Below are 22,700 nucleotides of genomic sequence, written 5' to 3'. Positions count from 1 at the left end.
GGAGGGTAGATCTCCAGGAACAGGGTTGGAGTGAACACCTAGTGGAGGGTAGATCTCCAGGAACAGGGTTGGAGTGAACACCTAGTGGAGGGTAGATCTCCAGGAACAGGGTTGGAGTGAACACCTAGTGGAGGGTAGATCTCCAGGAACAGGGTTGGAGTGAACACCTAGTGGAGGGTAGATCTCCAGGAACAGGGTTGGAGTGAACACCTAGTGGAGGGTAGATCTCCAGGAACAGGGTTGGAGTGAACACCTAGTGGAGGGTAGATCTCCAGGAACAGGGTTGGAGTGAACACCTAGTGGAGGGTAGATCTCCAGAACCAACTCATCATCAAGCTTTGATTATTTGAATCAGCTGTGTAGCGCTGGGGCAAAAATCAAAACGTGTACCCAGAGGGGGCCCAGGACTGAGTTTGGACTATCTGTCAGGATAGAGTCATACATTCTGCTAACACTCAAGTGTTAAATGTTTGTCTTCATGTTGGTCATTGATGATACATCATACTACTGTTGCCTGGTCCCAGATCTCATTTTGCTGTTTGGCCAACTGTTGTCGTGCCAGATTTGGGACCAAAGGACTATAACTACAAAACAGAATCAAGGAGTTAGCCAGCTAACTTGTCTGAATATTCTGAAACGTTTTAGTTTTTTTAGAAAGATAACCTTGGAAACGGTCATAATTGACTTCAACAAACATTATATCTACTGTATGTGATCAGCCTTAATGAACCAGAAAATAAACAGTTATATCTGGATGTTTATCAAAGTTAGCTGGCTAACTTATTGATCCTACTTACTTGTAGTATACCCGTCTGGCTATATCATAGTCACCAGTAACATAGAGTCACTCACCTCAGACTAGACCGTCACCTAGCCAGCCTCTTGTCCTCTGTTACATGTTTTCACTTTAATCACACTGACGATACCTTATGATGGAAGAACTTGTGTGTGTGTGTGTGTGTGTGTGTGTGTGTGTGTGTGTGTGTGTGTGTGTGTGTGTGTGTGTGTGTGCGTGCGTGCGTGCGTGTGTGTGTGTGCGTACATTCTACAGTTGCCTGGTTCACCTTTGACCCCACGTCGGCCCACCCTGACATCATCCTCTCCAACGACAACCTGACGGTGACGTGCAACAGCTACGACGACAGGGTGGTCATGGGTAACTCCGGCTTCTCCCGCGGTGTGCACTACTGGGAGATCACGGTGGATCGCTATGACAACCACCCGGACCCTGCGTTTGGGGTTGCCCGTGTTGACGTGCTGAAAGATGTGATGCTGGGAAAGGACGACAAGGCCTGGGCCATGTATGTGGACAACAACCGCTCCTGGTTCATGCACAACAACTCACACACCAACAGGTACGTCCTCTCACGTCACCTGGTACACACACAACAACAGGTACACACTAACAGGTACATCACCTGGTACACACACACTAACAGGTACGTCCTCTCACGTCACCTGGTACACACACACAACAACTCACACACTAACAGGTACGTCCTCTCACATCACCTGGTACACACACACACAACAACTCACACACCAACAGGTACGTCCTCTCACGTCACCTGGTACACACACACAACAACTCACACACTAACAGGTACGTCCTCTCACGTCACCTGGTACACACACACAACAACTCACACACTAACAGGTACGTCCTCTCACGTCACCTGGTACACACACAACAACAGGTACACACTAACAGGTACATCACCTGGTACACACGCAACAACTCACACACTAACAGGTACGTCACCTGGTACACACACGTGTGTATTGCTCAGTGAATAGTGTGTGTGTTTGACCTTACCCCTGTGTTTCTGTGTCTCAGTGAATAGTGTGTGTGTGTTTGACCTTACCCCTGTGTTTCTGTGTCTCAGTGAATAGTGTGTGTGTGTTTGACCTTACCCCTGTGTTTCTGTGTGTCAGTGAATAGTGTGTGTGTGTTTGACCCTACCCCTGTGTTTCTGTGTCTCAGTGAATAGTGTGTGTGTGTTTGACCTTACCCCTGTGTTTCTGTGTCTCCTCAGGACGGACGGGGGCGTCAGTGAAGAGGCTACAGTAGGAGTGTTGTTAGACTTCACCAGAGGGATTCTCATCTTCCTCATCAACGACGAACAGCAGGGTCCTGTGGCCTTCGAAGGCATCGAGGGGCTCTACTACCCTGCTGTCAGCCTCAACCGCAACGTACAGGTAACCTGGAAACAACGTAGAAACGTTACAGTCCCAATATGGAAACAATGTTATAGCCCCAACATAGAAACAATGTTTTACCAACCAGAGTAGCACCAGCCCCTGAACAACTATAGCCACAATGTATAAACAACATTTTACCAACCAGGTAGCCCCCAACGTAGAGACACCGTTACACCAACCAGGTAGCCCCCAACGTAGAGACACCGTTACACCAACCAGGTAGCCCCCAACCAGGTAGCCCCCAACGTAGAGACACCGTTACACCAACCAGGTATCCCACAACGTAGAGACACCGTTACACCAACCAGGTAGCCCCCAACGTAGAGACACCGTTACACCAACCAGGTAGCCCCCAACGTAGAAACACCGTTACACCAACCAGGTAGCCCCCAACGTAGAGACACCGTTACACCAACCAGGTAGCCCCCAACCAGGTAGCCCCCAACGTAGAGACACCGTTACACCAACCAGGTAGCCCCCAACCAGGTAGCCACCAACGTAGAGACACCGTTACACCAACCAGGTAGCCCCCAACGTAGAGACACCGTTACACCAACCAGGTATCCCACAACGTAGAGACACCGTTACACCAACCAGGTAGCCCCCAACGTAGAGACACCGTTACACCAACCAGGTAGCCCCCAACGTAGAGACACCGTTACACCAACCAGGTAGCCCCCAACGTAGAGACACCGTTACACCAACCAGGTAGCCCCCAACGTAGAGACACCGTTACACCAACCAGGTAGCCCCCAACGTAGAGACACCGTTACACCAACCAGGTAGCCCCCATCTCCGCAACAGAGAAACGTCTGAAGAAGCTACACAATATAGTCTATGAATATGTATGAAATTATCCCTGCCTGTAGACAGACAGCTTCCTCATCTATATTCATTTGTATTGGTGACAGTAATGATGTGTTTGCTGACACCAGCAGCAGTAATGTGACAGCTGTCTAGTTGTCATTTAGCTCAACAGTTCCACCTGTTGGTCAATACTTCAAATTACATCTTTCTACAGCTAGTTCTATCTACTTGGTGAATATATACTTTTTTTTTGCTGCAAGGATATGATGAGGAGGAGGATGATGATGATGATGGTGGTGATGAGGATGAGGATGATGGTGATGATGATGATGATGGTGATGATGACAATGTTTGTCCTGTGTTCTGTAGGTGACCCTGCACACTGGCCTGCCCATTCCTGACTTCTACACTCCAGGGGAAGCAGACCTGTCTGGCTCAGTGTGTTAAGGAGTTGACTCAGCACAGCAGTGAAACAAGACAAGACAAGGGTTGTGTCCCAAATGGCACCCTATTCTCTATATAGTGCACTACTTAGACCAGGGCCCTATAGAACCCTATTCCCTATATATAGTGCACTACTTTTAACCACGGCCCCATAGGGAATAGGGAGCCATTTGGTACTCAGAAAGGCACCAGGCTGCTCAATTTCTGGGCTCTCTAGGGTTACGTCCCAAATTGCACCCTATTCCCTATATTTGGCACTATTTTTGGCCAGACTTGTGCCAAAAGTATTGCATTACATAGGAATAGGGTGGGATTTCAGATGTACCCTAGAGGGTCAATTTAACTCACAACACCGCGTCCGCTATCCCTTTCCTCTATAGACCAACCAGCCGCATCGTCGTACATCAGATAGCGCAATCTTCGCCTGTCGATCGCGGGACTAGTGTTGGGTTGGAGTGACATCGACTGACAATGCTCCTGACCCCTGAACTCTACAGATCACCAGACGGTCCAGACCCATAGCCTTGACTGTACAGTACAAGACTCTCAATACTGAGCCATGGATACTTAGCCATACATGTATATATACTGCTCTGTAACCATGGATACTCAGCCATACATGTACATACAGGCTGCTCCGTAACCATGCATACTCAGCCATACATGTACATGCAGGCTGCTCCGTAACCATGGATACTCAGCCATGCATGTATATACTGCTCTGTAACCATGGATACTCAGCCATACATGTACATACAGGCTGCTCCGTAACCATGGATACTCAGCCATACATGTACATACAGGCTGCTCCGTAACCATGCATACTCAGCCATACATGTACATGCAGGCTGCTCCGTAACCATGGATACTCAGCCATACATGTATATACTGCTCTGTAACCATGGATACTCAGCCATACATGTACATGCAGGCTGCTCCGTAACCATGGATACTCAGCCATACATGTATATACTGCTCTGTAACCATGGATACTCAGCCATACATGTACATACAGGCTGCTCCGTAACCATGGATACTCAGCCATACATGTATATACTGCTCCGTAACCATGGACACTCAGCCATACATGTATATAGATACTGCTCCGTAACCATGGATACTCAGCCATACATGTATATACTGCTCCGTAACCATGGACACTCAGCCATACATGTATATACATATTGCTCTGTAACCATGGATACTCTGCCATACATGTATATACTGCTCCGTAACCATGCTCCATAACCATGGATACTCAGCCATACATGTACATACATACTGCTTCGTAACCATGGATACTCAACCCTATATGTATATACTGCTCCGTAACCATGGATACTCAGCCATACATCATGTACATACAGGCTGCTCCGTAACCATGTTCCGTAACCATGGATACTCAACCATACATGTATATACTGCTCTGTAACCATGGATACTCAGCCATACATGTACATACAGACTGCTCTGTAACCATGGATACTCAGCCACACATGTACAAACATCCTGCTCCGTAACCATGGACACCTGGAACTCTCATCTGGAAATGGAACTCTGAGCTTACTGTCCTGTCTTAACATGTAAATGATTATGATTGGGTGAAAGTGAACCAGCTTCATCCATCTAACCAATCAAAGAAGACTACTACTCATCACCAGACTCTAGAAACCTGCCCTGTTAGTTCTGGTTCTAGAACTCTGTAGAGGACAACAATGTTATCATAGACTGACAGAGACGATTAGGGTTTGGGTTAATTTCATATAAATTCCAGTTAATTCAGAAAATAAACCCAAATTCAATTCCAAATTTTCCTCATTGAAGAGAGTTGGAATTGAAATTTCTGAATACTTTCTGAATTGACTGGATTTGAAATGGAATTAACCCCAACCCATCCATGTATCCACCATAACAACCCTGCCATGTATTCACCATAACAACCCTGTGTTGTATCCACCATAACAACCCTGTGTTGTATCCACCATAACAACCCTGCCATGTATTCACCATAACAACCCTGTGTTGTATTCACCATAACAACCCTGTGTTGTATCCACCATAACAACCCTGTGTTGTATTCACCATAACAACCCTGTGTTGTATCCACCATAAAAACCCTGCCATGTATCCACCATAACAACCCTGTGTTGTATCCTCCATAACAACCCTGTGTTGTATTCACCATAACAACCCTGTGTTGTATCCACCATAACAACCCTGTGTTGTATCCACCATAACAACCCTGTGTTGTATCCACCATAACAACCCTGTGTTGTATCCACCATAACAACCCTGTGTTGTATCCACCATAACAACCCTGTGTTGTATCCACCATAACAACCCTGTGTTGTATCCACCATAACAACCCTGTGTTGTATCCACCATAACAACCCTGTGTTGTATTCACCATAACAACCCTGTGTTGTATCCACCATAACAACCCTGTGTTGTATCCACCATAACAACCCTGTGTTGTATCCACCATAACAACCCTGTGTTGTATCCACCATAACAACCCTGCCATGTATCCACCATAACAACCCTGTGTTGTATCCACCATAACAACCCTGTGTTGTATCCACCATAACAACCCTGTGTTGTATCCACCATAACAACCCTGTGTTGTATTCACCATAACAACCCTGTGTTGTATCCACCATAACAACCCTGTGTTGTATCCACCATAACAACCCTGTGTTGTATTCACCATAACAACCCTGTGTTGTATCCACCATAACAACCCTGCGTTGTATCCACCATAACAACCCTGTGTTGTATCCACCATAACAACCCTGTGTTGTATTCACCATAACAACCCTGTGTTGTATCCACCATAACAACCCTGTGTTGTATTCACCATAACAACCCTGTGTTGTATCCACCATAACAACCCTGTGTTGTATCCACCATAACAACCCTGTGTTGTATCCACCATAACAACCCTGTGTTGTATCCACCATAACAACCCTGTGTTGTATCCACCATAACAACCCTGTGTTGTATTCACCATAACAACCCTGTGTTGTATCCACCATAACAACCCTGCCATGTATCCACCATAACAACCCTGTGTTGTATTCACCATAACAACCCTGCCATGTATCCACCATAACAACCCTGTGTTGTATCCACCATAACAACCCTGCCATGTATCCACCATAACAACCCTGTGTTGTATTCACCATAACAACCCTGTGTTGTATCCACCATAACAACCCTGTGTTGTATCCACCATAACAACCCTGTGTTGTATTCACCATAACAACCCTGCGTTGTATCCACCATAACAACCCTGTGTTGTATCCACCATAACAACCCTGCGTTGTATCCACCATAACAACCCTGTGTTGTATTCACCATAACAACCCTGTGTTGTATTCACCATAACAACCCTGCGTTGTATCCACCATAACAACCCTGTGTTGTATCCACCATAACAACCCTGTGTTGTATTCACCATAACAACCCTGTGTTGTATCCACCATAACAACCCTGTGTTGTATCTGCGAGTCATAGTAATAACTCTGTGGTCTCTAAATGTTGCCATGGTGATGTTCTACTGCTATACTACTGCTACACACACACACACACACACACACACACACACACACACACACACACACACACACACCTCCCGCATCAGTAAACATGGTACCACTTCTCCACACCATCATTAGAATCCTTGAAGCATTTCTGTCCCACCAAACATACACACGGCACATACAAGAGACTAAAGAAACACACATTGGTGAATTACCCTTTATGACAGCCAGGGGCAGCAGAAGAGGACTGAAGAGACCAGTATACAGATCTACTTGTAGAAGGCTGACGGTGACCGATGCACTGATTCCTGACAGAAAGCAATGGGTTGCATCCCAAAAAGGCCACTTCTTTTGGACCAGGGCCCATAGATGTGTGCTGTTCTCAAAGTGACCCATAGGGCTCTGGTGAAAAGTAGTGCACTACATAGGGAATAGGTTGCCATTTATGACTCAGACATGGACTGCATTGCTATTGTATTCTGTAAATGAGACGCTACCAGTGGCTTTGCTTGTGTGAACCTGAACTTCATCCATAGTTTGTAACCAACTAACGAGACAGTCAACTTATTCTATTCTCCTACTGGAAGTAAACAGGTCTTTATTTATTGATCCTGTTGGGCGTCCCAAATGGGTTATTTATTGATCCTGTTGGGCGTCCCAAATGGGTTATTTATTGATCCTATTGGGCGTCCCAAATGGGTTAATTATTGATCCTGTTGGGCGTCCCAAATGGGTTATTTATTGATCCTATTGGGCATCCCAAATGGGTTATTTATTGATCCTGTTGGGCGTCCCAAATGGGTTATTTATTGATCCTATTGTGTGTCCCAAATAGCACCTTATTTCTTATATAATGAACTAGAGTATTTAAGGAATAGGGTGTCATTTAGGATGTCTCACCGTCTGTTTCTCCACAGTGCAGCAGCTGTCAATGATGTTTCTAAGCGCTGAATATATATGTACAGTATGTCTATGGCTACGTCCTAAAATGGTACCCTATTGCCTACATAGGGCCTTTAGGGTTCTGGTGAAAAGTAGTGGGCTTTGGTAGAGAATAGGGTACCCTTTGGGGAACTATCCACTGGCAGTCTGGCAAGAGGTGCTATAATTACACCTGATCTACTATTATTGTTATTATACAGTTTTATTCTGCTATTGCTATCAGTAGGACCAGTAGTATGGGGGGGGGTCGTTGTGGTGATGATGATGATGATGTTGGTGACCAACAACAATGAAAATGTTTGGATGTTTCCCCTCCTACATTACAGGTTATTGTGAATAAGGTGTCACTACAACACAGCGTACTAATACTCTTACTGTAGGTGATTGAATCTGATTCCTAAATGGAACCCTATTTCCTATATATAGTACACTATTTTTATTTATTTTTTGACTAAAAGGGGGGGGGGGGTCTATGGTGAAAAGTAGTGCACTAGGTAAGGAGTTAGGGTGCCATGTAGGACACTTATGAGTCCTAATAGTTTTTGTACTTATCATTCACGAAAATGTCGTTATGCTGAGGAGATGGATGTAGATGTATTAGTTATTGACGTCATTAGTTATTGATGTTTATTAGTTACGTTCGGAACAGAGGGTATTTTTCGTTGGGGATTTTCCCACGTTACATTGTTGTTCCTTATTTTGTAACTTTAATTATGAATTTAATGATGAAAGGGAATATCCCATGAGTTGCTGTTTCGTGTCATTAAAAGCTGTAAAGTAGTCTGATGTGTGCTGCCGCTCTCAAACTGTACAGTGAATATAGACGTCATGCGTTGGTATAGCCTGGGTACCGGTCTGTTGACGCTATCATTCCAACTCTTTTGTCAACAAGTTTGGCTTGGCGAGGAGTGGCGAGGAGCACAAAGGAAACAAACTGGTACTCAGGCTAACGCTAGTGGTTGATGGGCTGCAAAAAAACAGAGACAGGATTTAAACAAGCTTTCCCTTGTTAGAGCTTCATAGTTGTACCTTTTTATACCTAGAAACACTTGATAAACCTATTATAGTCTTTACCTCGGCACACAGCTTCTGTATCCCAAATGGCTCCCTATTTAGTGCACTACTTTTGATTGGGATCTGGTCTAAAGCAGTGCGCTATATAGGCAATAGGGTACCATTTGAGACATATACAGTGACATTAGTGACACTTGTCATTCGCTCTGACTTAGTGTACGCTCTGGGATGTCACATTGGTAAAGGATACTTTCAAATGAGCCCTTTAAAATCCCTGCGGGGCTAACTACAGTATTTTCAAGAGAATTCCAGGGCCATGGTAAGAGGATGCTGCAATGACGTCTTGAGGCATCCTCTTTGTAAGCATATCCATTTATTTGATGTCATTAGGAATCATACAAAGCCTACAGTATTGCAGGGTGATTTAGATACAGTCATCATCCATCTTCCAACTGCTTTTTATTTTGGGTGTTGGTTATTTTGGTTGTTTTGGGTGTTGGTAGGCCTATGGTGATGAATAATGTAATGCTGCATCAGCAGTGTAAAGGCTATATTGGCTGCCTGGTTGCATGACTGAGTGGCCAACATTTAACCATGACTGGAGCAGTAGGCCTAGGGTAACCATGACTATTGGAGCAGTAGGCCTAGTGTAACCATGACTACTGGAGCAGTAGGCCTAGTGTAACCATGACTACTGGAGCAGTAGACCTAGTGTAACCATGACTACTGGAGCAGTAGGCCTAGGGTAACCATGACTATTGGAGCAGTAGGCCTAGTGTAACCATGACTACTGGAGCAGTAGGCCTAGTGTAACCATGACTACTGGAGCAGTAGACCTAGTGTAACCATGACTACTGGAGCAGTAGGCCTAGTGTAACCATGGCTACTGGAGCAGTAGGTCTAGTGTAACCATGACTACTGGAGCAGTAGGACCTAGTGTAACCATGGCTACTGGAGCAGTAGGCCTAGTGTAACCATGACTACTGGAGCAGTAGACCTAGTGTAACCATGACTACTGGAGCAGTAGACCTAGTGTAACCATGACTACTGGAGCAGTAGGCCTAGAGTAACCATGACTACTGGAGCAGTAGGCCTTGTGTAACCATGACTACTGGAGCAGTAGGCCTAGTGTAACCATGACTACTGGAGCAGTAGACCTTGTGTAACCATGACTACTGGAGCAGTAGACCTAGTGTAACCATGACTACTGGAGCAGTAGGCCTTGTGTAACCATGACTACTGGAGCAGTAGGCCTAGTGTAACCATGACTACTGGAGCAGTAGCCCTAGTGTAACCATGACTACGGGAGCAGTAGGCCTAGGGTAACCATGACTATTGGAGCAGTAGGCCTAGTGTAACCATGACTACTGGAGCAGTAGGCCTAGTGTAACCATGACTACTGGAGCAGTAGGCCTAGTGTAACCATGACTACTGGAGCAGTAGGCCTAGTGTAACCATGGCTACTGGAGCAGTAGATCTAGTGTAACCATGACTACTGGAGCAGTAGGACCTAGTGTAACCATGGCTACTGGAGCAGTAGGCCTAGGGTAACCATGACAACTGGAGCAGTAGGCCTAGTGTAACCATGACTACTGGAGCAGTAAGCCTAGTGTAACCATGACTACTGGAGCAGGGTTAGGCTAAAAAGGGGGTAGCACAATGCAACTCCAGACCTATAGAGGGGTAACATGGGCAGCCTGCTCTTGCTGCTTGACTGAGTTAAATCTTCATTAATACCACTGACAACTCTCTAAACACTTAGTTGTTTTTCTGTCTGCCTCTTTTGTTGAGTCATTATGGAGGCTACTAGACAGAATTCACTTTGGTCTTTACCGCAGGTGCACTCTGCCCATCACAGGCCTTATGGAGAGAGAAAGAGAGCAGGTCAGAGAGAGAGACGGGGGTCATCTAGGATCCAGGCCAAGTAGAGACAAATATGGTAATTATCCCAGGATGTAGGCCAAGTAGAGACAAATATGGTAATTATCCCAGGATGTAGGCCAAGTAGAGACAAATATGGTAATTATCCCAGGATGTAGGCCAAGTAGAGACAAATATGGTAATTATCCCAGGATGTAGGCCAAGTAGAGACAAATATGGTAATTATCCCAGGATGTAGGCCAAGTAGAGACAAATATGGTAATTATCCCAGGATGTAGGCCAAGTAGAGACAAATATGGCAACGTTTCATAACTCTTCCAGCATACAAAGTAGATTTTCATTCAGCACTTTTTCTGTAAGCTTGTTGTTATACAATTTTGAGACTGAAATATTGATATTTGATTCAAGCAAATACACTTTGTAGAAACTGTCGGTAAGCATCAACTTGAATTAGATATATTTTTTTAATGAAGGTTGATGTTGAACCATTGGTGTTATTTATCCATACTCATTTTAATTGATGTCTAAACCAGCTGTAGACGAAGGTGTCGAAGATGGGTCCCGTGTGGCTCAGTTGGTACAGCATGGTGTTTGCAACACCAGGGTTGTGGGTTCGATTCCCACCGGGGACCAGTACGGAGAAAAAAATGTATGGGATGTATGCATTCACTACTGTAAATCGCTCTGGATAAGAGTGTCTGGTAAATGACTAAAAATGTAAATGTATAATCATTTGAGTCATACGGTGCCGATCCTAGAGATGGTGAGTTTAAAAAAAAGTATTTGTGCTCAATCCAAAAATAAAAGAGAAGAAAAGTCTATCCCTTAGTCCCTCAACACACCTTTCTTTTATTGTCCTAATTTATAATTCTAGAAATGTGTATACAGTCGCTGGGCGACATTGGCAGTTTATTTCAATATACAGTATAGAGTTATATCCTACCCTATGCTGCGCATGCAGAGCGTGCGTCAGACATGGTCGCTTTAACATCCAAAGTGATGGTCTGTTTGGCAGATTATATAAATGTTGGAATGTCCTTAAACATTGTTCTAATTTACATATACTAGCCTACTTACTTATACATACAGTACACCGAGTGTACAAAACGGCAACGCTGCTTGGGTTTTTCACACTCAATAGTTTCCCAAGTGTATCAAGAATGGTTCATCATCCAAAGGACATCCAGCCAATTTGACATAACTGTGGGAAGCATTAGAGTCAACATGGGGGGGGGGTAACTCAATATTAGGAAGGTGGTCATAATGTTTTGTACACTCAGTGTTGTAGTCGATAATAACAATATCATAATTTGTCTTTATTATTAGAAGTGTTACTATTACTGATCTCTTGGTGTTTTCTGTATTTATGAATATTCAATAAATTATAGGTGTCCAAAAACATTTAGCCTTCTTCAAATATTTTCTCTCTGCTGTGCTATGGCATGATAAGAGCTTGAGAGGCTGGGTAGCGGCACACATCCGCCTGCATGCACCAATGGACATTAGAGAGGATGGAGAGGAGGAGACCGATGCCGCAGAGATGCTTGTACCTATACTCCACTTTGCCACTTTACGGTTAAAGTTGAAGACAGACAACAGCAGGTTTGTTCAGCAGCATGGCGACGCCTCTAACTGACCAGGAGAAACGTAAACAGATCAGTATCAGAGGAATAGTCGGTGTTGAGAATGTTACCGAGTTGAAGAAAGGTTTTAACCGACACCTCCACTTCACTTTGGTGAAGGACAGGAACATAGCGACTCCGCGGGATTATTATTTCGCCCTGGCGCACACGGTTCGAGATCATCTGGTGGGAAGATGGATCAGAACTGAACAGTTTTACTATGAGACCGACCCCAAGGTCAAGTTTGTTTGTTTCAAACTTATTTCCTTTTCCAAATATCATGCACCAATTTACGTGGATAATTATCCTGGCTACCTGTTTGTCTTGTCCTCATTTGGTCCGCTGGTCAGAGTCGCCCCTCTCTTATTTTATTTTCATCATCAAATCAAAATGTTTGGGTTACATACACATGGTTAGCAGATGTTATTGGTCACATACACATGGTTAGCAGATGTTATTGGTCATATACACATGGTTAGCAGATGTTATTGGTCACATACACATGGTTAGCAGATGTTATTGGTCACATACACATGGTTAGCAGATGTTAATGTGAGTGTAGTGAAATGCTTGTGCTTCTAGTTCCGACAGTGCAGTAATATCTAACAAGTAATCTAACAATTTCACAACAACTACCTTATACACACACATGTAAAGGGATGAATACGAATATGTACATATAAATATATGGATGAGCGATGGCCGAAAGGCATAGGCAAGATGCAGTAGATGGTATAGGATACAGTATATACATATGAGATGAGTAATGTAGGATATGTAGACATTATTAAAGTGCCGTTATTTACAGTGACTAGTGATACCTTTATTAAATGTATCAAAGTGGCAAGAGATTTGAGTCAGTATGTTGGCAGCAGCCACTCAATGTTAGTGATGGCTGTTTAACAGTCTGATGGCCTTGAGATAGAAGCTGTTTTTCAGTCTCTCGGGTCCCAGCTTTGATGCACCTGTACTGACCTCGCCTTATGGATTTCACATGACTGGGCAGGGGTGCAGCCATAGTTTGGCTTTGGAGAGCATAGGCCCACCCACTAGGGAGCCAGGCCCAGCCAATCAGAATTAGTTTTTTCCCCACAAAAGGTCTTTATTACAGACAGAAATACTCCTCAGCACCCCCCACAACCCCCTTCAGACAAACACGTGGTCTGCGGTTGTGAGGCCGATTGGACGTACTGCCAAATTCTCAACAAAAAAAAAACGGGGGTAGCTTATGGTAGAGAAATTAACATTCTCTGGCAACAACTCTGGTGGACATTCCTTGAGTCAGCATGCCAATTGCACGCTCCCTCAACTTGAGACATTTGTGGCGTTGGGTTGTGTGACAAAACTTTACATTTTAATGGGGGCTTTTATTGCCCCCAGCACAAGGTGCACCTTGGTGATGATCATGCTGTTTAAATATGCCACACCTGTCAGGTGGATGGATTATCTTGGCGGAGGAGAAATCCTCACTAACAGGGATGTAAACACATTTGTGAACAATTAGAGCAAACAAGCTTTTTGTGCGTATGGAACATTTCTGGGATTTTTTTATTTATTTCAGTTTATGAAACATGGGACCAACACTTTACATGTTGCATTTTAGATTTTTGTTCAGTGTATAATACGAATTGTAATTCGTAACATATCATACGAAATCGGTGATGGACATCCACAAATGAATACATCCTATCCGAAATGTAACATACTCTATGATACTGAATGGAGTGTCTCAGATGGAATATGAAATGCTCTGAGACCAGGTTGGAACAGGAGGACACCTGATCCTAAATCAGCACTCCTTCTCTGAGATGCTTTATGTATATGGTCCAATGTTGTCTTTGATTGATTGATTTATTTATGTATATGTATGTGTTAAACATTTTAAATATATATGTATATGTATATATATGTATATGTGTGTGTATGTATATATACATATATGTGTGTATGTATGTGTGTGTATGTGTATGTAAGTGTAACCGATGTGAAATGGCTAGTTAGTTAGCGGTGGTGCGCGCTAATAGCATTTCAATCGGTGACGTCACTCGCTCTGAGACCTTGAAGTAGTTGTTCCCCTTGCTCTGCAAGGACCGCGGCTTTTGTGGAGCGATGGGTAACGATGCTTCGTGAGTGACTGTTGTCTGTGTGCAGAGGGTCCCTGGTTCGAGCCCAGGTAGGGGCGAGGAGAGGGACGGAAGCAAAACTGATACGTGTGTGTGTGTATTTTGAAATGTTATTGACCGGTACAGATTAGAATATGAAATAGATGAGAGGGATACAGTGCAGAAACTGAGTGGCGAAACAGGGGATGGAACCGCTCCTAAATGTTCCTGTTCTCCTGTCCAGCGGGTGTACTACCTCTCCTTGGAGTTCTACATGGGCAGAACCCTCCAGAACACCATGATTAACCTGGGGCTGCAGAACGCCTGTGACGAGGCCATCTACCAGGTGAGATGGAACCTTGTAGACGGTCTACCAGGTGAGATGGAACCTTGTAGACGGTCTACCAGGTGAGATGGAACCTTGTAGACGATCTACCAGGTGAGATGGAACCTTGTAGACGGTCTACCAGGTGAGATGGAACCTTGTAGACGGTCTACCAGGTGAGATGGAACCTTGTAGACGGTCTACCAGGTGAGATGGAACCTTGTAGACGGTCTACCAGGTGAGATGGAACCTTGTAGACGGTCTACCAGGTGAGATGGTACCTTGTAGACGGTCTACCAGGTGAGATGGAACCTTGTAGACAGTGAGTGTATAAAACATTAGGAACTCCTTCTTAATATTGAGTTGCGTCCTCTTTTGCCCTCAGAATTTGTCGGGGAATGGACTCGACAAGGTGTCGAAAGCGTTCCACAGGGATGCTGGCCCATGTTGACTTCCCACAGTTGTGTCCAGTTGGCTGGATGTCCTTTTGGTGGTGGACCATTCTTGGTACACACAGGAAACTGTTGAGCGTTAAAAACAGTCTATAGTCTTACCAGCCAGGTGAAGAGGAACTGGGAGACGTCAGGAACATGTCTGCAGGCAGAAACGACTAGTGCCGCAGACAAACAAACTTTCTTATAAGAGACAGACTATCACATGAACTGTGACAGCGTGATTAACACACAACCTTAGTCATGACCTTTATGAACTTTTGAGTGTCGAGTAATGCAGGAGCTCAAACACATTATTGGACGCTAAAGCCTAGTTTACACCCTGCGTACACGCTACGCAAAATGGCGATCCTGCACAGAGTTATGAATTGCAGGACTGAACATATCTGCGTACGCAACGCTATTTAGAGTAGCTGCTTGTGGGGTATAAACTAGCCTTTAATATGGGACTGGGAGTTGAGCGAACTGAATTGAGTTGTTTTTGTCTGTCGCGTAGCTGGGTTTGGACATGGAGGATCTGGAGGAGATGGAGGAAGATGCAGGGCTGGGTAACGGAGGCTTGGGCAGACTGGCAGGTACAGTACCAAGATCCATGTGTCTCTCTGTCTGTCTGTCAGTCAGTGTGTGTTAGGCTGCTGTTGGCTCACCAGAACAGGAAGTTTACACCACACTTAGGAGGCTGCTGTAGGCTGGCTGTCCACATCAACACGAGGAGGCTGTCCGGCCCACCACCGCCACTAGGAGGCTGTCCGCCCCACCACCACCACCACCACCACTAGGAGGCTGTCCCGCCCCTCCACCACCACCACTAGGAGGCTGTCCCGCCCCACCACCACTAGGAGGCAGTCCGCCCCAACACCACCACCAGGAGGCTGTCCGCCCCACCACCACTAGGAGGCTGTCCCGCCCCACCACCACCACCACTAGGAGGCTGTCCGCCCCACCACCACCACTAGGAGGCTGTCCCGCCCCACCACCACCACCATCACCACTAGGAGGCTGTCCCGCCCCACCACCACTAGGAGGCTGTCCGCCCCACCACCACCACTAGGAGGCTGTCCCGCCCTACCACCACCACCACTAGGAGGCTGTCCCGCCCCACCACCACCACCACTAGGATGCTGTCCGCCCCACCACCCCCACTAGGAGGCTGTCCGCCCCACCACCACCACTAGGAGGCTGTCCGCCCCACCACCACCACTAGGAGGCTATCCGCCCCACCACCACCACTAGGAGGCTGTCCCGCCCCACCACCACCACTAGGAGGCTGTCCGCCCCACCACCACCACTAGGAGGCTGTCCTGCCCCACCACCACCACTAGGAGGCTGTCCCGCCCCACCACCACCACTAGGAGGCTGTCCGCCCCACCACCACCACTAGGAGGCTGTCCCGCCCCACCACCACCACTAGGAGGCTGTCCCGCCCCACCACCACCACTAGGAGGCTGTCCGCCCCACCACCACTAGGCTGTCCGCCCCACCACCACTAGGCTGTCCGCCCCACCACCACTAGGCTGCCCGCCCCACCACCACTAGGAGGCTGTCCGCCCCACCACCACCAGGAGGCTGTCCGCCCCACCACCACCACCAGGTGGCTGTCTGCCCCACCACCACCACCACTAGGGGGCTGTCCGCCCCCACCACCACTAGGAGGCTGTCCGCCCCACCACCACCACCACCACCACCAGGAGGCTGTCCGCCCCACCACCACCACCAGGAGGCTGTCCGCCCCACCACCACCAGGAGGCTGTCCGCCCCACCACCACCACCAGGAGGCTGTCCGCCCCACCACCACCAGGAGGCTGTCCGCCCCACCACCACCACTAGGATGCTGTCCGCCCCACCACCACCACCAGGAGGCTGTCCGCCCCACCACCACCACTAGGAGGCTGTCTGCCCCACCACCTCCAACACCACTAGGAGGCTGTCCTCCATCACAGACAGACCTCATTATACTTGTCTTATTTTTTGTTGTAGTTTTTCAAATGGAAACTTACATTCATGCATTTATACACGATCACAATATCTTAGCCCCAAACAAAGCAGTGGCAACCTTCCCCTAGCCTGGTTAAACCCACCTAAACATTATGCTCACCACTGAACGTAGCATTCAGTCTGGCTTAGCCAGGCTAACCTCCTCCATAGGAATATGACATATGATGGGAAGACTACCGTAAGCACTTATCCCCGTACTACACCATACTTCATCCATACAGTTTGTCTTGACATTCACTGTATCTGTATCCTCCATCCAATTAACGTAGAGTTTCTAATGAACATTTGCATGATTGTATCCTGTATAGCTTGTTTCCTGGACTCGATGTCTACCCTGGGTCTGGCAGCGTACGGTTACGGCATCCGTTGTGAATATGGGATCTTCAATCAGAAGATCAAGGAAGGTTGGCAGGTATTAACCATAACACTTCACTGCATAAATCTACTGCATTTTAAAAAGGGTCAATCTGGGATTGCTACATCCATTTTTGTACTTGTAAATTATTTATACAGTGAGCTCCAACAGTATTGGGAGAGTGACCCATTTGTTGTTGTTTTGGCTCTGTACTCAAGCACTTTGGATTTGAAATTATACAATGACTATGAGGTTAAAGTGCAGACTGTCAGCTTTGATTTGAGGTAATTTTCATCCATATCTGGTGAAACGATTTTATAAATTACAGCACTTTTTTGTACATTCACATGTGTATTAAAGTAGTGAAAATTATGTTATTTGGTCCCACGCAATGATGACATCAAGCTGGTGACTCATTTGCTGTTTGTTTTGGTTGTGTTTCAGATTATTATGTGCCCAATAGAAATTAGTGGTAAATAATGTATGGTGTCACTTCTATTGTCAATAAGAATAAAATATGTTTCAAAACACTTCTACATTAATGTGGATGCTACCATGATTACGGATAATCCTGAATGAATCATGAAATAATGATGAGTGAGATAGTTAGACGCACAAATATCATACCTTAAGACATGTCAAATATCATACCTTAAGACATGTCAAATATCATACCTTAAGACATGTCAAATATCATACCTTAAGACATGTCAAAAATCATACCCTAAGACATGTCAACTATCATACCCTAAGTCATGTCAAATATCATTCCCTAAGTCATGTCAAAAATCATACCCTAAGACATGTCGATCTCTCAACTTTTCAATAATGGGTGGTTACCATTCTTTTGGGGGGGGGTATGATAAGATTTCATTCTTTGCAGTACACTATAATTTAATTGTACAGTACAGGTTGCGTGCCTCGTCACTTCAGTCAATGAATAATCAGTACAATCTAGTTTCAGCGTTCAAAACTACATTGCACTGCAAACACACAGGCCAAATTCAAAAGGGCAAAAAAAAAACTCAGCCGTGTATAGTAGGTCATTATCAGAGTCTAACAAAGGGCAACAACACGATAGCTTTCTCAACCTCTGAGCCAACCACCGGCTGGCGCAACAGGCACCGCCTGCGTCCCATATGGCACCCTATTCCCTACGTAGTGCACAACTTTTGACTAGGGACCATGGGGGGCTGTGGTTAAAAGTAGTGCACTATATAGGGAGTAGGGTGCCGTTTGGGACACAGACATTGTTACACTACGGCAACAGAGAAAAGGAGGCAGTTGGCAGCAACTTCCATTCCTGTTAATGATTGGCCAACACTGCATAACTGGGTTCAAAAACTATTCTAAATCATTTAAAATACTTTATCTGTGTTTGATTGAGCCTGTCTGGTGCAATGGAATCAATAGAATAGTTGCCAAAGTGCAAAACCCACCCATCTGGCACTCCAGGCAAACTAGAGCAAACACTAAAAGTATTTTGAAAGATTTTAAATAGTATTTAAACCCAGGTCTGCAACATTGTGGTGGCCCACTTCCTCTCTGTCACCATCCAGCCTGGATTCAATTAAGCAAAGCTTGATGATGAGTTGGTTCTTTGAATTAGCTGTAAGGCAAAAAAAACTAAACGTGCTCCCAGGGGGGGGGCAGGACCAAGTTTGAGAAACCCTGCCCTAGAGGGCTGTCTAAATCTTTCTTAATTTAATTATTTTATTCTGCCAGGATAATCCACTCAGTAACACTTGCCTCTTCAAAGAGTTTAGTCTGCAGAGGCTTAACATACTCTCAATATGAACTGCCTTCTGTACCTACTACTATATATACTATAATACTACTATAGTAAAATACTATTATACATACTATACTACTACTATAGTATAATGCTGCTACGACTATACTATAATGCTACTATAGTATAATACTATTATACATACTATACTACTACGGTTGAAGTCGGAAGTTTACATATACCTTAGCCAAATACATTTAAACTCTGTTTTTCACAACTCCTGACATTTAATCTGAGTAAAAATACCCTGTTTTAGGTCAGTTAGGATCACCACTTTATTTTAAGAATGTTAAATGTCAGAATAATAGTAGAGAGAATGATTTATTTCAGATTTTATTTATTTCATCACATTCCCAGTGGGTCAGAAGTTTACATACACTCAATTAGTATTTGGTAGCATTGCATTTAAAATGTTTAACTTGGGCAAACGTTTCGGGTAGCCTTCCACAAGCTTCCCACAATAAGTTGGGTGAATTTTGGCCCATTCCTCCTGACAGAGCTGGTGTAACTGATTCAGGTTTGTAGGCCTCTTTGCTCGCACACACTTTTTCAGTTCTGCCGACAAATGTTCTATAGGATTGAGGTCAGGACTTTGTGATGGCCACTCCAATACCTTAACTTTGTTGTCCTTAAGCCATTTTGTCACAACTTTGGAAGTATGCTTGGGGTCATTGTCCATTTGGAAGACCCATTTGCGACCAAGCTTTAACTTCCTGACTGATGTCTTGAGATGTTGCTTCAATATATCCACATAATTTTAATTCCTCATGATGCCATCTATTTTGTGAAGTGCACCAGTCTCTCCTACAGCAAAGCACCCCCACAACATGATGCTGCCACCCCTGTGCTTCACGGTTGGGATGGTTTTCTTCGGCTTGCAAGTCTCCACCTTTTTCCTCCAAACATAATGATGGTCATTATGCCCAAACAGTTCTATTTTTGTTTCATCAGACCAGAGGACATTTCTCCAAAGAGTACGATCTTTGTCCTCATGTGCAGTTGCAATCCATAGTCTGGCTTTTTTATGGTTTTGGAGCAGTGGCTTCTTCCTTGCTGAGTGGCTTTTCAGGTTATGTCGATATAGGACTCGTTTTACTGTGGATATAGATATTCTTGTACCTGTTTCCTCCAGCATCTTCACAAGGTCCTTTGCTGTTGTTCTGGGATTGATTTGCACTTTTCGCACCAAAGAGACAGAATGCGTCTCCTTCCTGAGCGGTATGACGGCTGCATGGTCCCATGGTGTTTATACTTAGGTACTATTGTTTGTACAGATGAGCGTGGTTCCTTCAGGCGTTTGGAAATTGCTCCCAAGGATGAACCAGACTTGTGGAGGTCTACCATTTTTTTCTGAGGTCTTGGCTGATTTCTTTTGATTTTCCCATGATGTCAAGCAAAGAGGCGCTGAGAATGATGGTGGCCTTGAAATACATCCACAGGTACACCTCCAATTGACTCAAATGGTGTCAATTAGCCTATCAGAAGCTTCTAAAGCCATGCCATCATTTTCTGGAATTTTCCAAGCTGTTTAAAGGCACAATCAACTTAGTGTATGTAAACTTCTGACCCACTCGAATTGTGATACAGTGAATTATAAGTGAAGTAATCTGTCTGTAAACAGTTGTTGTAGAAATTACTTGTGTCATGCACAAAGTAGATGTCCTAACCGACTTGCCCAAACTATAGTTTGTTAACAAGAAATGTGTGGAGTGTTTGAAAAACAAGTTTTAATGACTCCAACCTAAGTGTACAGTCGTGGCCAAAAGTTTTGAGAATGACACAAAAATTAATTTCCACAAAGTTTGCTGCTTGGGTCTTTAGATATTTTTGTCAGATGTTACTATGGAATACTGAAGTATAATTACAAGCATTTCATAAGTGTCAAAGGCTTTTATTGACAGTTACATGAAGTTGATGCAAAGAGTCAATATTTGCAGTGTTGACCCTTCTTTTTCAAGACCTCTGCAATCCGCCCTGGCATGCTGTCAATTAACTTCTGGGCCACATCCTGACTAATGGCTGCCCATTCTTGCATAATCAATGCTTGGAGTTTGTCAGAATTTGTGGGTTTTTGTTTGTCCACCCGCCTCTTGAGGATTGACTACAAGTTCTCAATGGGATTAAGGTCTGGATGTTTCCTGGCCATGGACCCAAAATATCAATGTTTTGTTCCCCGAGCCACTTAGTTATCACTTTTGCCTTTCGGCAAGGTGCTCCATCATGCTGGAAAAGGCATTGTTTGTCACCAAACTGTTCCTGGATGGTTGGGAGAAGTTGCTCTCGGAGGATGTGTTGGTAACATTCTTTATTCATGGATGTGTTCTTAGGAAAAATTGTGGGTGAGCCCTCCCTTGGCTGAGAAGCAACCCCACACATGAATGGTCTCAGGATGCTTTACTGTTGGCATGACACAGGACTGATGGTAGCGCTCACCTTGTCTTCTCCGGACAAGCTTTTTTCCGGATGCCCCAAACAATTGGAAAGGGGATTCATCAGAGAAAATTACTTTACCCCAGTCCTCAGCAGTCCGATCCCTGTACCTTTTGCAGAATATCAGTCTGTCCCTGATGTTTTTGCTGGAGAGAAGTGGCTTCTTTGCTGCCCTTCTTGACACCAAGCCATCCTCCAAAAGTCTTCGCCTCACTGTGCGTGCAGATGCAGTCACACCTGCCTGCTGCCATTCCTGAGCAAGCTCTGTACTGGTGGTGCCCCGATCCCGCAGCTGAATCAACTTTAGGAGACGGTCCTGGCACTTGCTGGACTTTTTGGGTGCCCTGAAGCCTTCTGCAGAAATTCATTGAAAAGTTTTTGGGGGATTCAGTTCATTTGCATGGCAAAGAGGGACTTTGCAATTAATTGCAATTCATCTGATCACTTTTCATAACATTCTGGTGTATATGCAAATTGCCATCATACAAACTGAGGCAGCAGACTTTGTGAAAATTACTATTTGTGTCATTCTCAAAACTTTTGGCCACGACTGTATGTAAACTTCCGACTTCAACTGAATATTCTAATGCTACTATACTATAATGTACAGTACCAGCCAAAAGTTTGGACAGCTACTCATTCAAGGGTTTTTCTTTATTTTTACTATTTTCTGCATTGTAGAATGATAGTGAAGACATAAACTATGAAATAACACATGGAATCATGTAGTAACAAAAAAATTGTTCAACAAATCAAAATATTTTATCTTTGAGATTCTTCAAAATAGCCACCCTT

The 22,700-nt window shown here is 44.8% G+C and overlaps 2 protein-coding genes across 7 annotated transcripts in view; both read left to right on the top strand.

Moving 5' to 3' along the window:
• The window catches only part of trim9 (tripartite motif containing 9), a 139,352-nt gene extending 131,178 nt beyond the window's left edge, over positions 1-8,174 (top strand). For all 4 annotated transcript variants that reach the window (XM_045709969.1, XM_045709925.1, XM_045709911.1 and 1 more), the window contains 3 exons: positions 1,052-1,355; positions 2,037-2,199; positions 3,379-8,174. In XM_045709969.1, coding sequence (XP_045565925.1) covers positions 1,052-1,355; positions 2,037-2,199; positions 3,379-3,456 — 545 coding nt within the window. In that variant the 3' untranslated portion in view covers positions 3,457-8,174. The remainder of the gene's footprint in view (positions 1-1,051; positions 1,356-2,036; positions 2,200-3,378) is intronic.
• A 4,274-nt stretch (positions 8,175-12,448) lies between these two features.
• pygl (phosphorylase, glycogen, liver) overlaps positions 12,449-22,700 on the top strand; it is a 115,710-nt gene continuing 105,458 nt past the window's right edge. Inside the window, exons 1-4 of one of the 3 annotated variants that reach the window (XM_045709822.1) lie at positions 12,449-12,691; positions 14,801-14,902; positions 15,830-15,908; positions 17,637-17,740. In XM_045709822.1, the coding sequence (XP_045565778.1) occupies positions 12,449-12,691; positions 14,801-14,902; positions 15,830-15,908; positions 17,637-17,740 (528 nt within the window). The remainder of the gene's footprint in view (positions 12,692-14,800; positions 14,903-15,829; positions 15,909-17,636; positions 17,741-22,700) is intronic. The other 2 variants (XM_045709846.1, XM_045709887.1) reach the window with 2 other exon arrangements.

This window comes from Salmo salar, chromosome ssa01 (assembly GCF_905237065.1).
Source record: "Salmo salar chromosome ssa01, Ssal_v3.1, whole genome shotgun sequence".
Taxonomy (NCBI): domain Eukaryota; kingdom Metazoa; phylum Chordata; class Actinopteri; order Salmoniformes; family Salmonidae; genus Salmo; species Salmo salar.
The sequence above is the reverse complement of the archived record's forward strand: the minus strand, read 5'-3'. Positions and strand labels throughout refer to the sequence as shown.